The 24,018-nt window shown below is 38.2% G+C and overlaps 1 protein-coding gene across 5 annotated transcripts in view; it reads left to right on the top strand.

Annotated features, from left to right (window-relative positions):
• Nucleotides 1–24,018, top strand: part of CNTLN (centlein) — a 256,631-nt gene that overhangs the window by 9,007 nt on the left and 223,606 nt on the right. For all 5 annotated transcript variants that reach the window (XM_050944136.1, XM_050944137.1, XM_050944139.1 and 2 more), the window contains exon 2: nt 12,613–12,701. In XM_050944136.1, coding sequence (XP_050800093.1) covers nt 12,613–12,701 — 89 coding nt within the window. The remainder of the gene's footprint in view (nt 1–12,612; nt 12,702–24,018) is intronic.

The following is a 24,018-nucleotide window of genomic DNA, read 5'->3' as shown; positions in this document are numbered from 1 at the left end:
TGGCAGATAATGTCAAACCATTAATACCTGTTACCGTTTCTAAGGCATCTGTATGGTGCTCTTGTATAGACTAAATATTGCTGCCAAAACACGGCTATGACAAATCTATAATTTCAGTAGTCCATACGTGTGTCAAGCAACAGGAGTTCTGAATAAGAATGTAATCTCTGTGGTATAGTAAATGACAGTATGTTCCCTTTTGTCACTTTCTGTTCAAAAGAATACTCCTTCTTTGTTGCCTAAATTATTAATAGAGACAACACAAAAGGAAATTCTTCTAAACTGATAAGAGATACGTTTTAATTTTTTATTCTAATAACGCAGATTAAGTGTTCATTGTAGGCTCTACTATTGCAGTATGAAGGAATTTCAAAAAATAGATTTTTATAGTGCCAGCCTTACAGACATTTTATCTTCAAGCTGATTGGACCGATAACTTCAAGATATATATTTTCTTCCTGATTGTGTCTATCTTGCAATTATATATGATTGTGCATACCATGTGCTTCCATTGATGAGACTTGTGAACTTGAAAATAACTCCATTGTTGCTTTAGAGCCTGATTTTCTAAAGTGCCAATCGCTTCTGATCAGGTACTGAATACCCTCATCCTCCAATGACTTTAAAGAGAGTTGAGGAACTCAGCACCTCAAAGTATCAGGCCTTGTAATGCACCAGAATATTCTATACCATGTATTCACTTATTTAGTAGGAATGGATCATGGGGACTGTATTTTTATTAAAGGGTTAAGTATGTGACTGCAAATTACATAGAGCACCAGCACAGTAGGACTTAGAGAGTGTGCGCTGCTGGCATATTAGCAATATAATTTTAAAACTCATGTGACAGACACATCAAGAAGCAAATGTATATGTAAAATTGTGTGTAAAATTCATACCACAGCTTGATTAAAGACTTCTTCCTTTTAGCTAGAAAACTTCATTTTAGATGTTATGGGAGACCAAAGAAATCCATTTTAAGAATTTTATTGCTACATATTTTACTATTTGTAACATCCATGTTTTTGCATGCCTTTTCAAAAAATTATTTACAAGCTAATCTGATATTTGCTTATCTCAGTAGCCTATTTTGCATTTCCGTACAAATTCTTCCAGCCCGACAATCATGCATAATTTCACTTCATAACACAGAGAATATACAATTTCTGATTATTTTACCTAGAGTTTTTCCTAAAAACTACAGTAAACCAATAGCTCCCTCTGTCCTCCATCACTTTCATTTTTCTGTTTCAGGGCATTCACTGGTATAAATTCTGTCATTCATATTTTTACAGTAAATGCATTGTTTCCTAAGTTTGTATTGCCAATTTTTCCTTTTGTTTTGGTGATACTCCACTTCTTGAAGTCAGGAGATAAGGAACATTTCCCTTTTCAGTGACCTGTTTGTGTTTATATGTAAAAGCTTTGGATGTTACAACATCTGAAGTATTATGTCAGTTGGTTATTTATTTCAATTTATGCTAACTGCTAAAATGAGCTCCCACCCTAAACCCTAGATGAGGTAAACAGTTAATATATACAGTTATACAGAGGAGACAGACTTCCCCAGTTTCTCCATGTGCATAGCACTACAAGTAGCACAAATGTAAACAAAATTTAAGCTCCTCCATATAGTCATCCCTCACTACCCAGACTCTCATAAATGTCCTGTCGCTCAAGGCAAAGGAGAAGATGCATTTATGTTTTGTTTCCTCTTTGTCAGTATGTCTTTCACAGCTGCAGTGCAAGCATATCCTACAGTTTAAGAATTTAATTCTGTTACTTTGGAAAGGAACTGAAGAATTGGCTGAAAATCTTTTTTTTATTATTTAGATCAGACGTGTTCAAATCTTATTATGCTGAGAATGGCATTTTCAGGTTTCCAGCAAACAGATGGTTATCCCAATTTTGATGTACATTTACATACTTTTTAATAACACAATAAATGACCAGAGCAGTATTTTTGTTCATATTTCCCTTCAAAGAGGAATAGAAATTGTATGAGTTCACTTGAAGTTAGAAGCTGCAGTTGATCACCTGAAGTGAAAGGGCAATGGGAAGCCGTATCTTGTGACTCTGGTCCACGCCTCATACACTTCTGATTTATTGTCCCAAGCAATATTTGTTGTTGTTATTCATGCAACACGAACTTTGTGTAGCGCTTGTTTGTTATTAGTCTATAGTCACTGATTAGGGTCCTGTTCCTGCTGCCATTAAAATAAATGGCAAAACTCCTGTTTGTTTCAACGTGAGCAGGACCAGAGCCTATGTTTGCCATTATGATGATGATGAGGTGTAATTATTTTCATTCCAAACTGAAGAAGAATTCCAGTGTTTTTGTTTCAAAACTGTCACTTTCTCCATTTGAGACGTGACCTGCAGTCATTGTAGTTGCTTTGCTGTTCGGGGGAGATCATCTCACGTTCAGTTTAGTTCCCAAAACACTCTGAATATTTATGTTTTATATATCTCTATTTCCAGTCTCCACATTTGGTCCCAGAGAGAACAGCTTCTTTTTCTCACATACAGTGTTGTTGTGGATAATTTTATTTTTAATGAGTAATTTTGGGGAACTTTTAAATGACATCTGTATTCTACCCTCTCTACATAAGTTCTCAGCTGCTCAGGGTACACTCTTGCTGACTTCTCTGAGCAACTAACATACATTGAGTAGACTGAACAATCCTTGGATAAGCTGAAGATTGATCTGTCCCTTGTCTTGACAGCTGTAGAGAGAACTTTTCGTGCCAACTTCAGGCTGGCTATGCAGCCCTTTTCAGAAGAAAATTTTTGGCTCCCAAAACCATTCAGAGCGCAGTCTTACCAAGTCCATTAATTGTGCCAAGAGTTTAAAAAAGCAGTTTGAACTTTTTTCTTAACACTGTAATAATTGTCAGCTAATATTATTACTTCTATTAGACCAAACCTGTAATTATTAATAGATTTAAATCAAAACATTTTAATAACTAAATTATTTCTCTAGTTTGAGAGAAGTAAGGCTAAATATTTAATGGTAACTTTCTGCACTCAGTGACTGACATTTTACAATTGTTACAATTAGAAATTCTGTACATGTACATGTCTTGACGTTAATTTTCTTTGCAGGTGTTAAAGTTCACAAAGACTTTAACCAAAGGAAGTGTAAATCATAGATTGTTACAAATAGCATGTGGCTGAAAACATGAATTCTTATGTTGAATTATTTTAACATGACCCTTTTGGTCTCCATAATTGACAAAAAGTTGCACCATCCTGCATTTTCATAATAAAAGTATAAGGCATGCATTGATTTGGATCACAGTATCTTACCACTAATACACTGAAGCTTAGACCATGTCTGGCACCTTCTCCTCATAAATCTCTGTTTGCCCGTTCATAGTTTGAAGGGAATAACTGATCCTTAAATGTTGAGTCCTACCATCCAAAACAAATAGTATAGGTAGAACAGTTACTGCTTTTTTGGGTACTGTAATTTAATGCAGTTTAATTGATTAATAGGTGATTTAATATTCTTTTAAAAAAGAAAATGTACATTTTCCTTGTGTATTGTTTCAGCACCCATGGTTACAAACTTTTTTCAAATTTCAGTTATGGTTTGAAGATGTGGGTAAAAAATTCATTTGTTTTTTACTTCATGTAAATGAGATAATTCAGCCCTACCTCTGACATACTACCACAGGCTGATAGCATTTCTTATTGGAGCAATGCATGCTCCTGGGGGAATTTTGTGCTACTGTGCAATGCAGAGTTTGCACAGAATTCCAGGTTTCCCCTGCAGAATTGTGGCTGCAGAGCTGCTGGCCACCACTAGGGGCACTGGACTCTGCAGAGCCCAGTTCACAGTGAGCTGAGCACCCAGCCAAGCGGTGACAGAGGCTGCATGCTCTGACTGCCCAGTTTGATCCTCACTCTCCCAGGGACAGGTAAGCGCCTGGGAGACCCAGCTACGGCAAAGGGTGAAAAAGGGCAGGGCTGTACCACACCACATCCCCCAACAGGACAGTAAAGAAGCTGGGGGGAGTAAAGGCTCTGACGGTGCAAATGTCTGGACTAGGGGGTGCCCCATGGCTTGGCTCTGGGGGAGAGGGGTGCAGGTGTCTGGGCTGTGGTGGTGCCCGCAGCTGGGCTCTGGACGAAAGTGTTTGTGCTCTGGGGGACCCACACAGCCCCCTCCAGTACCCCCCAACTTGGACCTGGGTTGTCAGATGTGTTTCTTTAACTCTCTGAAGAAAGTGCAAGTCCTGAGTTTTTCTGCATTGTGCCAGGGTAGAAAAATGCTCTGTTCAGAGCTGTGTGTACCTGAAAGTTGCAGGATGCAGTATTTTCTCCTCGTTTCTAGTGAAACCCTCCCTCTCAATATCTTTTCCGTTAGTAATCTGCCTTTATAGCTAGCAGGCAGGAATTTTCAGTATAAAGTATGGGGCAGTCTCCAGTGTTTAGTCTAAGTCTTATGAGTGTATATGAAGCTCCTGGAGTCATGTGAATACATCAGAATCTTAACTTTCATTTAAAAAATAAAGTTAAGGTTCTAATGTTGTCGGTTGCAGAGAAGCTTGGAAAAAGTGACACACTTGTGGTGGAGGTAAGGAAACTCTGAACCAAGAAGGTAAATAAACCCCAAAATATATTTTAAAAAATTTAATGATTTTTAAGCCACCCACATGATTTTTGGTAACCTGATGTATGTTTTAAAAAGGATTGAGATTGGCAATATTGGATTACTTCTTCTATTCTTGATGAATTTGTAGGTCTGCAAACTAGGATAGCATTAAGATTTCTGCTCACTTACTGTCTGCTACTATAAGGTAAATTGTGCAATGTAAGTTTAACTTGTATATTTAAGACAGAGTGATTTGTTTGGATGCCCATGCCAACCCGGTATCCATTGGCTACAATGATTGTAATAAATTACCTGAGAGGGAAAAGAATTAACACTGTTTATTTACCAACTGCTTTTTTTTTAATTTTTTAGACATACTTGTTTTCCCTCCCCCTTTGCCCCATAGTTCTCTTTTCCATTGTGCTGAAGAGGTTTGTTTTGATTTATAATTAAAGTAGTGCTATTTAGAGTTGAAGGCCCACTGACTTATTGATTTTCTCCCCTAAATAATTTAAAAGAAATCACAACTCTATCATTATTATTTAGTGTATTTTCATTTGACTTGATTTTTCTTTGTCTTTATGTGAGTGTTTGTATGCTGATACTTTTTTCCTGCTGTAGGTATAAGATGTTTGCTATCTTAAAAAGATTTTGAACTAATTTTAAAAAATACTGTAGTACTTCTGTTTTTCACTGATTTAAACTGTGCTTGGAAGCCTGAAAAGAAATTATTTCTAAATTTGGAAAATATTGGTATCTTATATTCTGTTTCAGCTGGAGAAGGAGCAGCCATGGCATTTAAAATATATGTTCTGAAATATCTTGCTATTTGGGAGTGTAATGGGGTGGTATCCACTGTGAGTGCCCCCTGGCTGATTGCATGTGCCTGCACTTAGTCTGTGGTGACCTCTGTCAGTGGTTTTTCAAGCATGTTTTCAGTAACTCAGACCTCTGGCTGACTCATGCGCACAGAGTCTGTATGTGAAACAAACCAGACCCCTTCTGGGGTAATCAGTCCACCAGGGGCCTATCCCAGTACCCCTCCGTTGGCATCCCTGTAGCTCTCCATGGGCTCAGTCCTTAAATAGTGCCGGCGTTGGTATGAGGCCGTACCCTGAAGCCCTCCCTGCCTCAGTCCCACAACCTCTTCTTGACTTGTCTTCAAATAGTTCCTCGACTGTGGGTATGGGGCTGTGCCCCAGGGCTTCCTCCTTGCATACTCTTCATGCTTTCTGGGCCTTTCTGGCCCCAGCTGTTCTTCTGTCTTCAGTCCCAGCAGCCAGCCAGGAGCTCCCTCTTGCTCCCCTGGTTCCTGCCATCAACTGATCTGTCCATGGTCCTGCTGCTCCTTCAGCCAGCTCGGAACACAGTTCTCACTCCTCCAGCTCCAGGTGGCATCTCGCTGTCTCTAGCACTGCAGTTCCTTGGGCCCTGAGTGGCTACTCCCTGCAGCCTTTCTGATTGGCTGCTTCCCCACAGCCACTCTAGAGCACTTGCAGGAGTTGTCTAATGCACTTTTCTTGGATGGGGTGTGGTAGGACCCTGAGGCCTCCACCAGGGGCCTCTTGCCCTAGTCCGGTAGTTCTCAAACTTTTGTATTGGTGACCCCTTTCACACAGCAAGCCTCTGAGTGCAACCCCTGCCCCCTTATAAATTAAAAACACTTTTTTTGTATTTAACATTATTACAAATTCTGGAGATGAAGTGGGGTTTGGGAGTGGAGGCTGACAGCTCGCAACTGCCCTGTAATAACCTCATGACCCTGTCACAACCCCCAGTTTCAGACCCCTGCCCTAGTCCACCTTGTCACAGGAAATAATGTGTAATACCAGTGAGAGGGTTGCAAGTTGTTAATGGAAACCAGCATGGGGCTGAAATAATTCTTGTGTAATTTACGTTAAACACTTGGATGAGATTTTTGTAGAGAGCACAACAGTTTAAAATGAAAATTGATCTTGCAACAAGTTGACAGCATGTAAAGTGCATCTATTACATGGTCCTTATTATTCCATAATTATTCTTTTAAATAAAAATTAAAATGATGAAACAAAATTCCCTCCCCCCCCACAACTCCCAGTAAATCACATCTTGCTGCCATTGAAATCAATGGAAAGTGCCATTGACTTAAATTGTGTAGAACAGAGCCGGGTACAAACTCCACTGAAGTCAGTAGAAAGACTCACATGGACTTCAGTGGGCTTTGGAGCAGGCCCTATACACTTATTTTATTGTGAAGCTCTGCTTATGGCTCTGTGGTTAAGGTTTCAGATAAGTTCAGTTGTGAGCCCTATTTCTAGCCTCCTTATAACTTTGGATATGGACACTGATTTGTCGAAAAAAATATGAGATTTTACTCTGAAGGCTATGGAGAAGTTTTCTGCCAAGTTGGAAGAAAATTCTTCAGTTGATGAGTAATAGAACACTCAAAAGAATACCTTGATTTGAAAACTTGCCTAATGCTTATTTGAGTTCCTCTAGTTAAAAAAAAAACAAAACAAAAAACTTACTACCCTTTCATATTTTCCAGATAGTTAAATCTTGAAAAATAGTACAGAGGTTGCCATTTGAAAGAAATAAGATGTAATTAAGTAAAATCACTAACGATTATTATATATTATGGTAATAGTTATAGCCTTTTGTGTGGGACAGTGTATTAGGCTTTAGGGTCCAATGTGGAGGTATAGATCTGTTTTGCTGACTCACTCTGGAAATCAGACCATCAGGGGTCAAACTGAAAAAGAAAATATAGTGGCACTCTTCCACGCTCTGCCCACAAAATAAATTGCCCACTTGAGATTCCAAAATCAGCTGCTGCTCTCAGAATTATGCAGATGTTCAAAATATGTTCACGTATGCTTTCTAGATTGTGCTCATCTCAGTGGATTTGGCTTTTTGATTGAGGAAAAATGTGATGGTAATCTCCTAAACCCAACCCACTTGTGGTGCCAAAATGAGCTTTCACTCACAATAGATTGTATAGACGTTCATAACATGATAGTTTTTCTTCTTTGTTCTGTACTTTGATATGGAGTGAAATAGTTAATGTTGTCATTTTAAATGATCACCATAGGCATTTGAGCTAACACCCATTGAAATGAATTGGGCAGTTTATACCTCTCGGAGCTCTTGTTTGAGGCTCTTTGCAAGCTCAGGTGGATATAGATTTATAGATTCCAAGGTCAGAAGGGGATTATTGTAATCATCTAGTCTGACTTCCTATATAACACATGCCATAGAATTTCCCCAAAATAAGTCCTAGAGCATATCTTTTAGATAAACACCCAATCTTCATTTAAAAATGGTTAGTGATGGAAAATCCACCCCAACTCTGGGTAATTTGTACCAGTGGTTGGTTAATCTCTGGGTAATTTGTACCAGTGGTTGGTTAATCTTGTGGTTAAAAAAATGACACCGTATTTCCAGTCTATTTAGCTTCAACATCCAGCCATTGGATCACATTATACCTTTCTCTGCTAGATTGAAGAGTCCATTATTAAATATTTATTCCTCATGTCGACACTTATAGTATATAATAAAGTCACGCCTTAACCTTCTCTTTTTCAAGCTAAGTAGATAGACTCAAAGAGCACAATCACTATAAGCATGTTTTCTAATCCTCTAATCATTTTCTTGGCTTTTCTGTGAACCTCCTCCAAATAATCAACATCCTTCTCATATTGTGGGCACCAGAACTGGACACAGTATTCCAGCACTGTTTTACCAGTACCAAATACAGAAGTAAAATAACTTCTCCATTCCTACTTGAGATTTCCTTATATAGTCCAGGATCACATTAGCTCCTTTAGCCACAGGTCACATTGGGAGCTCATGTTTAAATGATTACCTACCACAATCCTGAAATCTTTTTTAGAGTCCTTGATAGTCACTCATCCTTTAAGTATGGCCTACATTCTTTGTTCCTAGATGTATACATTTACTTTTTGCCATGTTAAAATGCATATTGTTTGCTTGCATCCAGTTTACCAAGCAATTCAGATCACTCTGAATCAGTGATCTTTTTTTCCCCCTTATTTACTCACTCAGTGTTTGTGTCATCTGCAAACTGTGTCCATGATGATTTTATGTTTTCTTCTAGGTCACTGATAAAAATGTTAAATAGTGTAGGACCAAGAACTGATCGCTGCAGTACTCCACTGGAAATACACCTTCTCAATGACTATTCTCCATTTACAATTACATTTGAGATATATCAGTTAGCCAGGATTTAATCTATTTCCTGTATGCCATGTTCATTTTATATCGTTCTAGTTTTTTTAATCAAAATACTGTGCAGTGCCAAGTCAAATGCTTTACAGAAGTCTAAATATGTTATGTTGACATTCTTACCTTTATCAGCCAAACTTGTAATCTCGTCAGAAAAAAGATATCAAGTTAGTTTGACAGGATCTATTTTCCATACACCCATTTTGATCTGCATTAATTACGTTACCCTCTTTTTATTCTTTATTAATCAAGTCCTGTATCAGCCACTTTATTATCTTCCCCACTCGGAATCATTGTCATGCTGACAGGGTTATAATTACCCAGGTCTTCCTGTTTATCCATTTTAAAAACTGGCACAATATTAGTTTTTTCCAGTCTTCAGGAACTTCCCTGTGCTCCAAGACTTATTTAAAATCAACTTTAATGATATAGCAATCTCCTCAGCTGGCTCTTTAAAAACTCTGGATGCAAGTTATCTGCTGATCTGCTGATTACCTGCTGATTTAAAAATGTCTGACTTTCATAGTTTCTGTTTAAATTCTCCAGAGCTACTGGTAAAATGGAAAGAGTGTTATCACCATGCGATGAGACTGTATCTTCTGCTTTTCCCCCAAATACAGAACAGTAATAATTATTAAACTCTTCTGCCTTTTCATTATTATTATTATTATTATTGATAATTTCAGTGGACAAATACCATTTTCAAGATTTATACTATATTTAAAAAAACCAATTTCTTATTTTCCTTAACTCTGCTGGTCATAGATGTCTCCTTGTGTCCCTTTGCTTCCCTCATCAATTCTCTACAATTCCTAACTTCTGAAATGTATTCTTTACTATCAACTTCCCCTTTCTTTCATTTGTTATCTGTTATTTTTTCCTCACAACATCTATTATCAAGGTTTTCTTTGTAACTACAACTTACTTTCTTTTAAAGCTGAGATTCTAGAGAGCAAGAAAGTGTATTTAGAGAGGAGCCAATATACTGTACTGCCATGTACCATCCATATTTGAGCCTTGTTTTCAGACAAATTGGGTCTTATTAGAACCAATTCATGAAGAGAAAAGAATAAATGGCTCACCAAGGTGAAAAAGCTGGAGGGAAAGACAGGAAGCCCTGTAAATAAAAGACTTGCAAGAAGATAGTTTTTCTCTTTGGAAAAGTAAAAGGAAATGTTTAATTTTCAAAACATGTTGACCAGCTCTACTTTTGAATATTTTAGAAGAGCAATTCCAACACTGTGTATTGTCACATGCCCCACTAATTTGCCCCTTGTTCAAAACTGGGGTCTGACGTGAAGAGGGGAGATAGATTTTCTTCATCAAGCAGCAGTAATGTTGCACTGTAGAGGAAGATGTTTGATAATTTGTAAAAGTAGCCACTGCTTTCTAGTTCAATTCCCTTATGTGAAAGTGGAGTTCTGAGCCATCTGGGTAGTTTACTCCCTAGGGCATTCTGTGCCAAAAAATTAAAAAATTCTGCACCAAAAAATAAAAATTCTGTGCACAATATTTTAAAATTCTGCAAATTTTATTTGTCAAATAAATGTGGAGGCTCCAGCATGGCACTGGGGAGCACAGGCCACTGGCTGCACAGAGGTAGAAGATCACTGTGCAGCTTTCCCCTCGGGACACAGACTTAGCAGTGAGACTGCATCCAACCCTGACATAGAGCAAGGACCAGGCTTGCCCCAGAAGCACCCTAGGTCCCTGTCCCTCTGTGCCAGGTGCATCAGGTGTGGGCTTAGTGTGGGGGGATCCAGGTGTGGGTTGAGAGGGTTCTGTATGGGGCAATCTGGGTGCAGACGGCTCAGTGAGAGATCCGGGTGCGGGAGGATCTGGATGCACAGGGCATTGTTGGGCGGTTCTGAGTGCAACGATAATGGGACTCTGCAGGGAAGGTCCAGGTGAAGGTAGTTGGAGGTCAGCAGGAGGGGTGTCTGGGTGCGGGGGAATAGAGCTCAGCAGGGAGGTCAGATGTGGGGGGCTCACTGGTGGGGTCCAAATGCTGGGGGAGTGGGGCTCAGTAGTGTGGGGATCCAAGTGCAGCTGGTTGGGGCATGATACCATGGGGATGGCTTGTTGGGGTGGTCCAGATGAAGTGAGGATGGGTTGTTGGAGGTTTCTGGGTGCAGGGGGGTTGAGGCTTGGTGGGAGGGTCTTGGTATGAGGGAGTATGGATGCACAGGGGTTGGGCAAATAGTGGAGCAGTTCCCTGTACAGGTTGGACACTTCTGGAGTAGACCATTGAGGGGGAATATTGATGCAGTTACCCTGAAACTGTGACAACCATCTAATTTAGGATAAAACTGTCTGGTGCACATGAATGAAACCCATAATTCTAAATGTGGAAAACTAATATCAGTATTTGAATAAAATGCATAACAGTGCATTTTCAACTTAATTTTAACCTAAAATCTATTCTCAGCTCTCCTGCTGCAGTTTTAAAATGCGGAGGATAATTACACATCTTTTCTTGTGGGATATGGATTTTATTTTCATTGGAATTACCCTGGATTTAGCCTCTCCTTACCTTAAGGCTTTGATTCTCAGCCTGGGGGTTGCCAAAAGGGGTTAAAGAGTCATGAGCATAGTGTCTTTGTGTCACGGAGTGTGGGGGAGACCAGGCTCTGCACCCCCAGCTTACTGCGATTCACTGTGACTCTCAGCCAGCCAGTAAAACTTAAGGTTTATTAGATGACGGGAACACAGTCCCAAGCAGGGCTTGAAGGCACAACCAGGACCCCTCTGCCAGGTCCCTCTGGGGGGCAAGGAGCTTAGCCCTCAGACTTGGAGTTCCCTGCATCTTCTCAGCCAGCCCAAACTGAACAGAAAACCTCCTCCAGCCGACTCACTCCCCTCCCCCTGGCTCCTCCTCTCCTTTTGTCCAGTTTCCTGGGCAAAGGTGTTACCTGGCCCTACCCTCTTTCTGGCTGAGGTTACAGGCTCAGGTATCGTCCCTCATCTGAAGTCATCGCCGGCTATCCCATCCCCAATGCAGACAGTCCCAGTGAAACTAGACATTCCCAGGTCAGTCTGCCCCGCTCCCTACTGCGTCACACTTTGCCATATCGCTAGTTTGCTAGAACATCCCAAAATAGGAGTACTAGTATGGAAAAGATTGAAAACACTGCCTTACTTAAGTGAGTTCTAATACTCTTACTGATACTTATAGATCCTCCATCTTGTTGCTTCTAAAGCATCTATATTAAATAAATTTGTTAGTCTCTAAGGTGCCCAAAGTACTCCTGTTATATTTAAAATCTTTGTTGCATGAAGGAGAAATTTGTCCTCTGTGGTGTTTGTTCTCTGTCAAAATGTTCTGCTTCTAGTAAAAGCTGTTTTTTGCTGCAAGATCAGAAAGTTCTCGGTATCATTAGAAGATTCTATCCTCGATATAAGAGACTGAATTCTTCCAGCAGGGGAGATGAATTTGGGAGTTCAGATTTGCTCCTCTGGTGAAGGAGTGAATTGCATTTCTTTTATATCTAGAACTGAAGAAGGAGTGAGAGCTGTCATTGAAGACTTATCGATTGGCATTTTAGAAAGATATTTTACTATTTCTGCACTAATACTTTTAAATTAGTTTCTCTTTGTTGAGTTGGACATCTGTTGAAACAAGCAAGTAAATACATCATCTTGAGCAGTAAAGTCACTGGACTTTTCTATAAAATATAGTTCTTAATAATTTAACTTCTGAATATTAATACTAATAGTTCATTATTCTGTAAAAGTTGTATGATAAACATACGTATTTTGCATTGTTTATTTCTCTCCGTGTTTTTAAGGCTGATAAAGAATTTGTATGGTCTTTGTGGAAACGCCTCCAGGTGGCAAATCCAGATCTTACACAAGCGATCAGCTTGGTGGTGGAAAGGTGAGCTTGAAGACTTTCCGTATTTTTTTTTTTAAATCAAATATGCTAGATATCTCTTCTGTTTGATGCCACATGGTTTCATGTTTAAAAAACATTGTAAAAAGTCTTAAACTTCTGAAATTATCTAGATCCTTTAATTTGTAAGAATGGTATCTTGAAACTTTAAGACTTCCTAAAGTCTGAGATAGTTGGTTTTTTAAAAAAAAAATCTAAATAAATTTTACAACTCTGTGCTTTCATCCAGACTGCTCCTTATGCACTGAACAATGTTCCTAATCTTATGTATAAGGAGTCTATCCTCACATCCCTCAGATTCATTAGGTGTTGTTCCTATTTTTTTTAAAAAGAGCTGCTAACGGTGGCTAGATTGAATGGTAGTCAGTGACAGTTTTTATATACTGTGTACATACATGACATACAGAATTTTAGGTTACAAAATCAAGCACTCAGTAATTAGGTAATTCTAGAATTAAGGTTACCTGTGCAACTGTAATTCTGTTCCTTGATACATAAGCATTTTGGTGAGGTCTTTAATTAAATGATCACATACTGTTTTTTTCCACAGGGTCCCTGCATTATTCAGTGGACAGGATGGACAGTGCTAAGTGAAAGAGGCAGCTGTTCAACACTTCTTTCTATCTCCAAGCCCTGCACTGAATAAATAATATCTTATTTACTGATGGCATTCATCACCATAGTATCTGGTTCTTAGAAATATTAATGAATTTAGCACCATAATATATGATTGCCTTACAGATATTAATAAATTTATCTGAACATTAGTTCTATGACCTAGGGAAGTATGGTATCCATATTTTGCAGATGGGGAATTGAGCCACACAGATACATATTGAGGCCAAAATTAGAAGAAGTGATCATTAATTGTTGGTGCTCAACTTAAGATAGCTGTGGCCTGACTTTCATAGAGGTTCTAATCACCTGAAGCTTCCATTGATTCCAGGTAGAGTTGTGAGTGTTCAGCACTTAAACGAAAATTTTGCCTCAGGTGTCACCCAGAAAGTAAGGAAAACATTTATTGGCCACCTCTGAAAATTTTAAATTAAGCGAATTGCCCAACATCACGTAGAATGTCTGTGGTACAGCAAGATACAACCCAGTTCTTGTGCGTCCCAGTCTGGCGCCTTAACCACAAAACCCCTTTTTGATTGTTGCAGTTCCCTCCCTTAATCACCAGTCATCAGCATCTGCTGTGAATATGGCCTGGGTTCTACAGTCAACAGCTCACTCACTCTACAACCCTGTCTCATTTGCCATCCATCCTCTGCACTGAAAGAAGAAACGATTGTGTGGTAAAAATAGTATGTGATCATATAGTTAAAGTTGACAGCATAATGCATACACACAAGGTGACATAAATTGATGTTGCATGAGTAATGTGGCTGCATTAGAACATTCAGAAAATTTAGGAGTAATTCTAGAACAAGTTCTGCTATGTATGTTCAGTTGATGACTCTTTGTGATTAATAACGTGTCCAAATCCAGACATCTTTTGATAGGGACAGAAGATATTTCTCTGATCCCAGGACAATTCCCCTATCAAAGGTAAAGTTTTATTCCAAATCCCAGGCGTGCTAGAGCTGTAAAAAAAACAGTGGCAAAACTGTTTCTTGATAACTTCATTCTTGGAAATGGCGGAACCACTTTTGCTAAAAATTATTTATGTAAAAATATCAACCTGAGGCAGAGAGCAAACACAGAAAACTGAAAGATGATTGCATGAAAATCTTGGTAAAGTTCTAAGAAACTGAAAACACGGAACTATAATGAGAAGTGTTATATAGGCTTATCTATAGGTGTTTGGTATGAGCCTCTCCCTATAATTATAAAAGGAGTGTGTGTGTATTACATACAAAAAACGCATTAAAAGGAAGTTGCTTAGGGCAAAGACAAGCTCACAAAAGTTAGGAATTGCCATTAAGTTGTATAGACTGTAGTCAGATACTGAAATATAGTTCAGGCACTTTTATAGTCTCTTGTCCTCCCTTCCTCCAACTCTTCTTCCTAGGATTTTTTTCACACTTAATTGTTGCCTCATATTTTAAATTTGTTAGTATGCGATTCAGGACAAGGGCTGTCATTATATATTTGTCATCATGGCTAGCATGATGACATCCCAGTCCTAAATGGGGCATTTGGGTGTTACGCTAATATAAATTAAATATTTTATTACAATTTATTATTTCAGTTTTCTTATTACTATCATGAAAAACCTATGTATTATCCTTTTATATATTCTATAAAAGAGCGTGGTAGGTAAGAAAACATTCCATATTATTATTTCATGGTGCATCTATTGATTTTACTGAAGTTGAAAATTGAAATCTGTTTTGGATTACTTTTTTTTTTTTTGTCTCTGCAATGTTTGTTGTCCATTTTTGACTGTTGAGTCTCATATTCTGATTTTGTTTTGTGTGCAAAAGCGTGGTGACAGTACTGTTCATGCACTTCTCTAATCCTAAGTGCACTCTGTTGCTTCTATTTCTTAAAAGAATATTGTTTGATGCAGTAGAACTGCTGTTGTGAATTCAAAGGTATGAATGTCAAAGATATATGTGTAATGTCTTTATGATATGTCTCCCTCATTTTCTTGGCCAGAGTTATGGAATTTCCAGTTGCCTCTGGAGCATTTTTTCCATATCTTAGCATAACTGCAGAGGATCCTGGAGCAGTGTTTGGGTTTAGTTATTGCTAGGGATACCCATTCAGTGCAGATATGATTAATAAAACTCATAGCTTTGCACCTGATTATGGAGGTTTTGGTTTTTGATTTATAGAGTGCCTAGACTTTTCACTTTTTAAAACATTTTATCTTTTTTTTTTTTTTTTTTCCTTGAAGGGCCAGTCCCCTCTCCAGCAATCGCTTATAGGGCTGACTTTATATCTATACCTATACATCTCTTTTTCTTCTTTTTGCTCCTGTAACTGGGTTGTCTGGGCAGTGCCTCCTTGTGGCCTGTCAGTATGATTCACTCGAGTGTAGGTCCCTAATAGTTGGATGTTGACCTCACAGATCTGGTATTGTGGTACTGTAGCACTCTGGCTATGGCACACTTGAGTTCTACCCAGGAAAACAGTGAACATCAAAATAAGGATCATCCACGGGTTCACTGGTGGGAGCCTGCTCTGGGCTTGTCTCCGTATGGCTAGTCTCTTTTTGATAGTATTCCTGAGCTTAGTTTCCCAACCACCAAATGGCTTGTTTAGGTAGCAGGCTTCCACAGGGTCTTGCCTGGAAGCAGGTTTCCCTTACTGAGCAAGAAGAGAGCTCTGTCTTCCTTCCTGGTTGTGAAACTCTCAAAGGGGTACCCAGAACTGAGTTATCTTACCCCCCTTCCAGAGTGACAGAGAGACTTGCTTGTGCTTAATGTGATACCAGTTTCCTGATGCCACCTGTCAGCCACCCAAGTAATCTCCTCAGGGCTCTGCTAGCCCTTACTTTGGCTTGCAGGTTAACAATAGGTGCACCCTGAGTCACACCTGAAGTGTCACCACTGTGGTATTCACCCCCTGGTTCTAGACACTCACAGATATTACCAGGTTTGCTATCCCCCTGGGGACAGTGTATACACAAGTTTGTTTGATTCAACTGAGAATCAGTTCCTATATAATATTGCAGCATTGAGATATAGCGAAAACAATAATAAGTTTATTATCAAAGGTTAAAATTTAAGAAATAGTGAGTCACGATAGCAAGTGGAAGTAGAATTGGTTACACGTAAAATAAAATCATAAAATGCAAATCTGAGTCTGTACTTATCAATGGTTACTTTTCCTGTTTAATAATGTAGATTTTCCCCTAAGGATTCAGTCTTGTGCAGAGCTAGCTGCTTTTCAGTCAAACCAGAGTCCAAGTGTTCAGAAATAACCAGGCTCTTATGTTCTCAGTGAATGGACAACAAAATGTCTCCTTGCATTGTATTTATAGTCTTCAAAGTAAATTCCTTCCCCCTCTCCCCCCTCCCCCGCCCCGGACACAGGACAAGCCCTGTGGTTTAGTCTCCAGAGTCTTCCCATCACCCTGTTTGTTCTGGTTCGGACTTGCTGGTCTAGAAGAGTGAATCCTTTCCAATTGCCCTCTGTGTCACACTTGTCAGCCTGAACTGGGCTAGGTGTTCTCCTTTTAATTCCCCTCTACATGCTTGTCATTAGCTGCAGATGTAGGGGGGCACGATCAATTGAGTCCATAGGCTCCTTAACCCCCCCATTGCCAATGTGAGGCCCATGTGCCGCATTACAGCCCCCTCCCCAATTCCAAATTGACTTTCTCATCATATACAGCTCTAGTCTTCCAACAGCGTCTGACTTCTTGTGGCCTTGAGTTCTTCTACCTTCCCACATCTCTTGTCCTTTCAGAAAACTTGTCCTCCTTGTTCTCCTTTCCTCTACTTCAGGAACCAAGAACATTCTTTCTGTACTCAAATGCCGGTATCACTTTCTCTCAACTCTAAGATGTTTCCTTTCCATTAGTGAGATTTCCAGGGAGTCTGCAGAACTACAATGCCGCATGGCTCGGCTGGTGGCTGGAAGATTGAGAGGAACGATATGAGACTACTATGTCTACCAAAGAAATACGGATTTAAGAAATTATGAAACATGGTGACTCAGTAAACCTGATAAGCAAACAATAGAAGCACTGAGTGAATCAGCAATATCTGAGAATCCTACACTACAGAGAAATGGGTATAAGGCAACAGATCGCACATGAGAATTATTATATCAACATGTCCTCTTTTGTTTGAAATGCTAAAAGCATCAGTGAGCAGTATTAAATCTGACAATGAGAAAATCTTGATTCAGGGTTGAGATGTGTTCAACCTTTTTGTTCTTTCTCCTTGAGGCTATACAACGTAGGTAGCACAAGTGTTTGCATACCTTCATTTTCCAATATATTTATGCCAACTACTAACTTTCAGTGCTCACTAAGATACAAGTTTTCATCACAAATCACAGGACAGCTACTTATTTCCTTTCCTGGAACACATAAGAACTAGCAGGAAGGAAAATATCTCATACCCAAGATGTGATGAGTTTGGCAGTACTATACGGTGAGATTCAGTCCTTAAATAGGTGAATGAAGAAGGCAATTTTTCTGCAGGTAATGGCAATATAAGAGATAAAAAGATGCAAATCTAAAGGTGCTAAAGTGCTCAGTTACAACTTCACACAATACAAAGAAGATGGAATGATGAAGAGAAAATGAAAAGCATAAATTGGTAGGAACTGAGACTTCAGGAGTTACTAGTCCTACAAGCAAGTAATTGTATATTTGTATTGTTAGATGACTTTGTTCTAGCAACTTCTCAGACCTATGTGGAAAAGTGCAATTGTTTGTTTCCATTTCATGTTAGAATTTTTTCAGTAATATTAGGATTCCCATTATTTCTAACTTTACAATTTCAAAATGCTTTCATGCTCCCAAAATGGGAGTTCAGCTGCCCCAGAAATTTTAAAATTTAACTGGTACCTCGCTTTGGCTGCAGTGTTAATTCCTGAAATACACAGAAGATATTTTATTTTTCAGCATTCTTTGCAGTTCTTATTCAATGATTGTAACTACATTCCCCATTTAATATTCAGATGCAAACAAAAAATTATCTTTGCTGTGCAAATGAGAAAAGCCTTTGGGATATGTAAAAGCCTCCAGGTATTTTCAAACAAGCCATTGTAAAAGTATATCTCATGTTAGTGTACTTTCCAACTACTTTAAATACTATTGATCTCTGTATTATGTAAAAAGTATGCTATTTCTAGTTCGCTTGCCTTTTGAAACATTTATTTTTGATGATAAAATTAAAAAGGAAAAATGTTTTAAAAAGAAAAAGTATAAAGGTGCTAAGAAGTCCTGAGTTAACAGGTCAATCCATGTAGGCATTTAGTAAATATAGTTAGGGTCCATAGAATGATGGAACATCGCTGTAAATTTTAAAGAATATGTATAAGACCTTTTGATTGGAAGCCCTATGTAAGCCTTTTCTTATTTACTGTACATGAAATCTTGACAGTTTTTCCAACAATTCATTCTGATTTCCCCCCCCCCCCCAGATTCCCCTTTTTTTAAGGAGATACTACTAGATCCCTTAGTGGCTTTTAACGTCATTGACTGTGGTGCTGATACAAGACCTAATAGAAGTAAATGGGATAGTAGTATGCTAGATACACTTATTCCTATTGCGTGGATCGCAAGGATTCCTGCTTCTTCTCACTTAGAACCATAGGTGGAGTCTTGCAAGGCTCAGCAGTCTACCCCTGCTCTTCACCATTTGAGATCTCTGAGAAATCTGCACTCCAGTGTCGTCATTCTTTGCACAGTATTTAAGTGAGCAATTCTATCTCCACTAATGCAAGCTCTGTCATCCCCAAGATGTCTCCATGTCTGGAAGAAAATGAGCAGATGGATGAAGAGAAGATCAGCCTTAGTCCGTGAACAAATGAAGTGGTGATAGTAGAATCAATTGGAGTAATTTGTTACTTCCTTTAATTGCACTATGGATTTAGGATATGTGATCACATGTTTTCAAGAAGCTGTGAAGCATCAGGTCATGTTGGATTCCTTATGAATCCAAAATATGCAGATTTGCTGGAAATGAGGAACACGTCTGATGTTTTCCACTTCAGTAATCATTGAACTGGTGCATGTGTAGAATAGTTTAGATTGATGTTTGTTAAGAAAATATTAAAGCAATGTAACTTGCTCATTCACTTGCATCTTTTTGGAGGACTAATACATCACATGCAGGTGGCTTTCCATGCTGTCTCATGCTATTGTTTTGAAAATAAGGAATAAACAGTGAAAACAGGAAGTGAATGACAATAGAACTAGGAAGAAAATAACAATTCATCACTTTTAAAGGACCATTACTATTTTTTCCTTTCTGTGTGTGCATGTGTGTGAATTTATTAAAACAATTAAAATTAGAATTTGTGTTTTAACTCGATTCCCCAATTATCACTCAGCAAATTGGACAGAATAATAGAGTATAACGGTGTAACCTTTCTATCTAAGGTCATATAATTGTGACTGTCTATAGTTGATGGAAGTTTAATATCCTATTTCATTAAAAATTCTCAGAACATTGAACATAAGTCAACATTCCATGGAGAAGAAAGTATTATGCAGCTTGCACATGTGCATATCTGCATATCGGAGCACAAAATATTGACATGATAATTGCAGTCAAGCCTGAGTGAACAGTGGCCTGTGGGAATTCAGCTGGTATTGTACCAACTGGATGGCTGCTCAGGACACAGTTTGAAATGCAAGGTGCAAGTTAGCACTTTATTCAGCACAAGCAGGCATCATTTAAAAATCCTTGGGGGAAACCCTGGTGATGTGCAGATGTTAAAACAGTCTGTTCTGAAGTGCTGATATTTTTGAACACTGTAAGAGACTTGTGTATCTAGATGAAAAATGTTGGCAAAATTATTCACAGCAAAATATGATACAATTTTCATGCTTCACACGTTACACTCAATATAAAAACTGTAAAAAGTCTTCTATGTGCATATATTAAAATCAGACTGCGTAATAAATCACCTACTGAATAAAGTCACTGAACTTGTAAAAGGAAAAATTGGTTTCTTTAATGATGCTTTTCCATTATGAAACATGCAGTAAAATAGATAACAGAACAAGTAACAGATATAATAGGAGTATACACACATACGTTGATAACTTTTTTTAGAATCTATGAAAAATAATTAAATTCCATAGTATGATATTTTTCTTTTTCCTGTTTTGGATACAATCTGATTTTGCTTAAAGATTTATGTACTGGTACTTAATTTTGCAAGTTATAAAGAATTATTCAAGTAGGCTACATGATCATGTTATAGAAATAAATGGCCTTTCTTTAAAAATTGTAGCATGAATGGCATTCAAGTATGTATTTTCTTTTTCCTCACATATTTTCTAAATCAGTTTGAAGTACAACTCTCTAAGTATTTAAAAACAAAGGAATTCATTGCACATGTGGCAATTATAAAATCTGGGTTGACTGTTAAGTGTTAGGTTTTGCACTCCTAGGATCTGAATGAGGAGGAATAGAAATTTATTAGGATATCAAAATTAATCAGCCCTGTTTTTTCAACTCTTTCACTTACTGTGTAGTGAAAGGCACCATAAAGTTTCCAACTGAAAAATTAGGTATAAGACCAATTCCTGCTGCAGGTTCTGCGCAGGCACCAGGGTCGGCTTGAAATATTGCAGCCTTTCAAGTTTCTTTTCTCCCTCCTTCTCCAATTTCTAAATGAAAATTTTAAAAAAATTATATGTCCAGGGAATCATTTAATAATTTTCAATTTGATAGCCAAATAAATAGTAATGAGAATGTAGCCATGATTTTATTACACAATTCAGAGTCTCCAAACTTCCTTAGATTTTTAGGGGAAAATTTATAAAGGGGCTCTTTTTGTGCATTAAAAAATAGGCTCTTATAAAAATGTGATCCATACAGTAATCCAGATGAGGTGAGCAATAAAACTATGGAGAGCTCTCCAAATAAACAGTCTCAGTCTTTTTATTAGTTAAGCCAGTTGCCATTAAATGTAAAAAAAGCATATATTTATTTAGCTCAGATGTTTTTATTTTTTTCAGAAGAATGGTTAATTGAATGATTGATGCAAGTAAAGACCTATGGTAGAATCCAAAATATCTTTTTCCCTATTACTTTTACTACTGCTTTGCAAGTTTATTTTATGAAATATAATATTTTTACAAACTTCACTGAACTTTGCTTTTGAAAATCTGTGGGCTTTTGTAATGCAAGTTGTATTTTCACACCTCATTCATAGTTAAATGTTTCCTTATAGTCTCTAATATTTCATTTTTGACAACTCATTAAAAATGGGCCAAACCCCAGAAAATATGATACTGTCATGTTGTATAATATATAGCGTGGGCCAGAGCACAACAAAATTTAGTTAATGCTTTAGAATAATATCACAGATTTTTGGCTTTTGGTGGATGGTGAAAGCTGAATGTGGATAATCCATGTGGCTAAATACAGTGATGTTAAAATTTTCAAATAGGTAGTACTCGTGGGAAAAGTGATTGGAGCTTAAAACTTGTACGAATTGACAGCCTCTCTTCACTCCATTTTTCATCCTAAAGAAGTCTGCAAATATTCTTAGCTCAGATCATTATTGCTCATCAGTGGTTCTAATTAGCTAAACAGGAGTTTCTCAGTCATTGATCATCATCAACTTCTTGACAGTGCATGATTTTTTTTCATATTTTGGTGAACCTTTTTAATGTATTGTAAATGTATAAAGGGACCCAACAAAGATTTTTTTTCTATATACCTGTTTCCTTTATAAAGAACAAGTTTTATTTTAGTCATGCTAATGGAACCTTATCCTTCAAACTGCAGCAAGAGATCCAAAGATACTATAGTACTGTAGCATACGGTAGTTTCGCCTAGTGTGTCTTTAGGGAGCATCCCTGTAATGAGTATTGGAAGTCATACTATACCGCCAGGAGGAGCTGCTGATAAAATTCCATAAAAGGCTTTAATTTATGCTGCAAGCTTCTGCTAACATCCATTGCATCTTTATATTACTGTAATAAGTTGTAGTTGTTTTCTTGTTTAGTAATTTGTGATAACTAATTGAAGCACATTTCTGTGGCATTATCCAAGATTACGGTATGTGTCATCTTTGTAGCTGGAATAAAGAATACAAAAACCCTAACATTTTGAATTAATTATACACAAATATTTTTTCCACTTTTGAAATTGAATGTGGATCTGTGTTACAAACCTCATTGCTTACAAATTTTGTTAAAGGGTCACTATATTTGTTGAACCAGTAACCAATGATTAGGGAAAATACTGCATTTTATTAGCTATGCAGCTGGAATCTCAGGGGTATGTGTGTGTATGTATATTATATATGTAATCTACAATTCCTTTGCAGTGATAATACAGGACTCTTTCTCTTTCCGTCTAATCCCAGACTTTTCATTCTTAAAAATCTCTCTGGTACAGCTTTGTGCAAAAGTTACAGGGCTTCATAAATACTTGACTACCAATAAAACACTGGAATTAGCTGTGCACACACTTTTCCAGTGCTCCAGTGAAGCTTGTTTTCTTGCTTCATCCTTGGTTGTGTTATTAATTTGCTTCTGATTCCCTCTTTAAAATCAAAACAAAAGCTGCAGAGTTCTTTTGGGGCTCACCTTAGGAAAACCACTCCCACCCATCATGTTTTCATATCAATTAGTCAAACTGAATGCAGGTTTAATAAATTTCCAAGTTATGTTTGCAAAGCTTTATTAGAACAAACTAGTTAATTACCCCACTCTTTCAAAATGCTCCCTGCTAACTGTGGTGTGAAAATGCCTGTATACACGTGAGACAATTCATTACAGTGCACTAACTCTGCATTTATCATGAACTCTGGTATCCTCTTTCAAAGTGTATTAAGTTCAATCTGAATTGAGAGGTCGGTGTATTGTTCATGTGTGCACAACGTTGCCATGTATTATTTTGGCAGTCCTCCAATTGCTATTTCACACTGCTTTGTGGGTGACTGTTTATCTCTGTGCCCTCCACTGCATAGAGTCAGCTGATCAGATGCCTCTCCCCCCCCATTTAAAATTGGCATAGGGCCAGAATTTGCTCATTTGCTCCTGGATTCAAATATAACAGCATTGTTGTGATATTACTTCAGAAGCCTTCCAAAATGTCTTGAGCAACCCATTGGAGCCACGCCGAGGCCCTAGATAAGACCTGACATCTGTAAAGAAGTGTTGGTGCAGAAGCTGTGTGGCCAGTCTCCAAAATAAAGATCTTTTTGGGAGACATTGCTAAGCTAATATCTGCAAGGATCACAAGCGGGAGGTCAACCATTGCTGGAAAAAAGAGGAAACAGCTCAAGAAGACTTATATTAAAACCAAGGATACCAGGGCAAGGTCCAGCAGTGAAAACCTGAGGAGCTGGACAGGATTTTGAGCAATTATACCACTACTGAGCCCGAAGAGGTTGTGGATCCTAATCCTCCTCTGTGGCTCCTCCACCAAGAATGAATATCAACAGTCATTGGAGGAAGAACGAGAGGAGGACAATGAAGAGCTGTCCCCAGAAAGCCAGGATCCCTTTGTGACTCAGGACCCTGATGGTAGCTGTATATGAAACAAGTCTGATTACCAACCAGAAACCCAGGCCGGGACTGAGGAGCAGATCCTATTGAGGGAACCTTGTCACATAAGTATCTATCTTTACAATTTATTATTATGCTATTACAAGTTCTAACTTGTGTTCCAGGTGCCCCAGGATTGTAGCCATTTTTGGCTGTTAA

Source organism: Gopherus flavomarginatus, chromosome 3 (genome assembly GCF_025201925.1).
Source record: "Gopherus flavomarginatus isolate rGopFla2 chromosome 3, rGopFla2.mat.asm, whole genome shotgun sequence".
Taxonomy (NCBI): Eukaryota; Metazoa; Chordata; order Testudines; family Testudinidae; genus Gopherus; species Gopherus flavomarginatus.
This window is presented reverse-complemented; position numbering and strand designations above follow the sequence as displayed.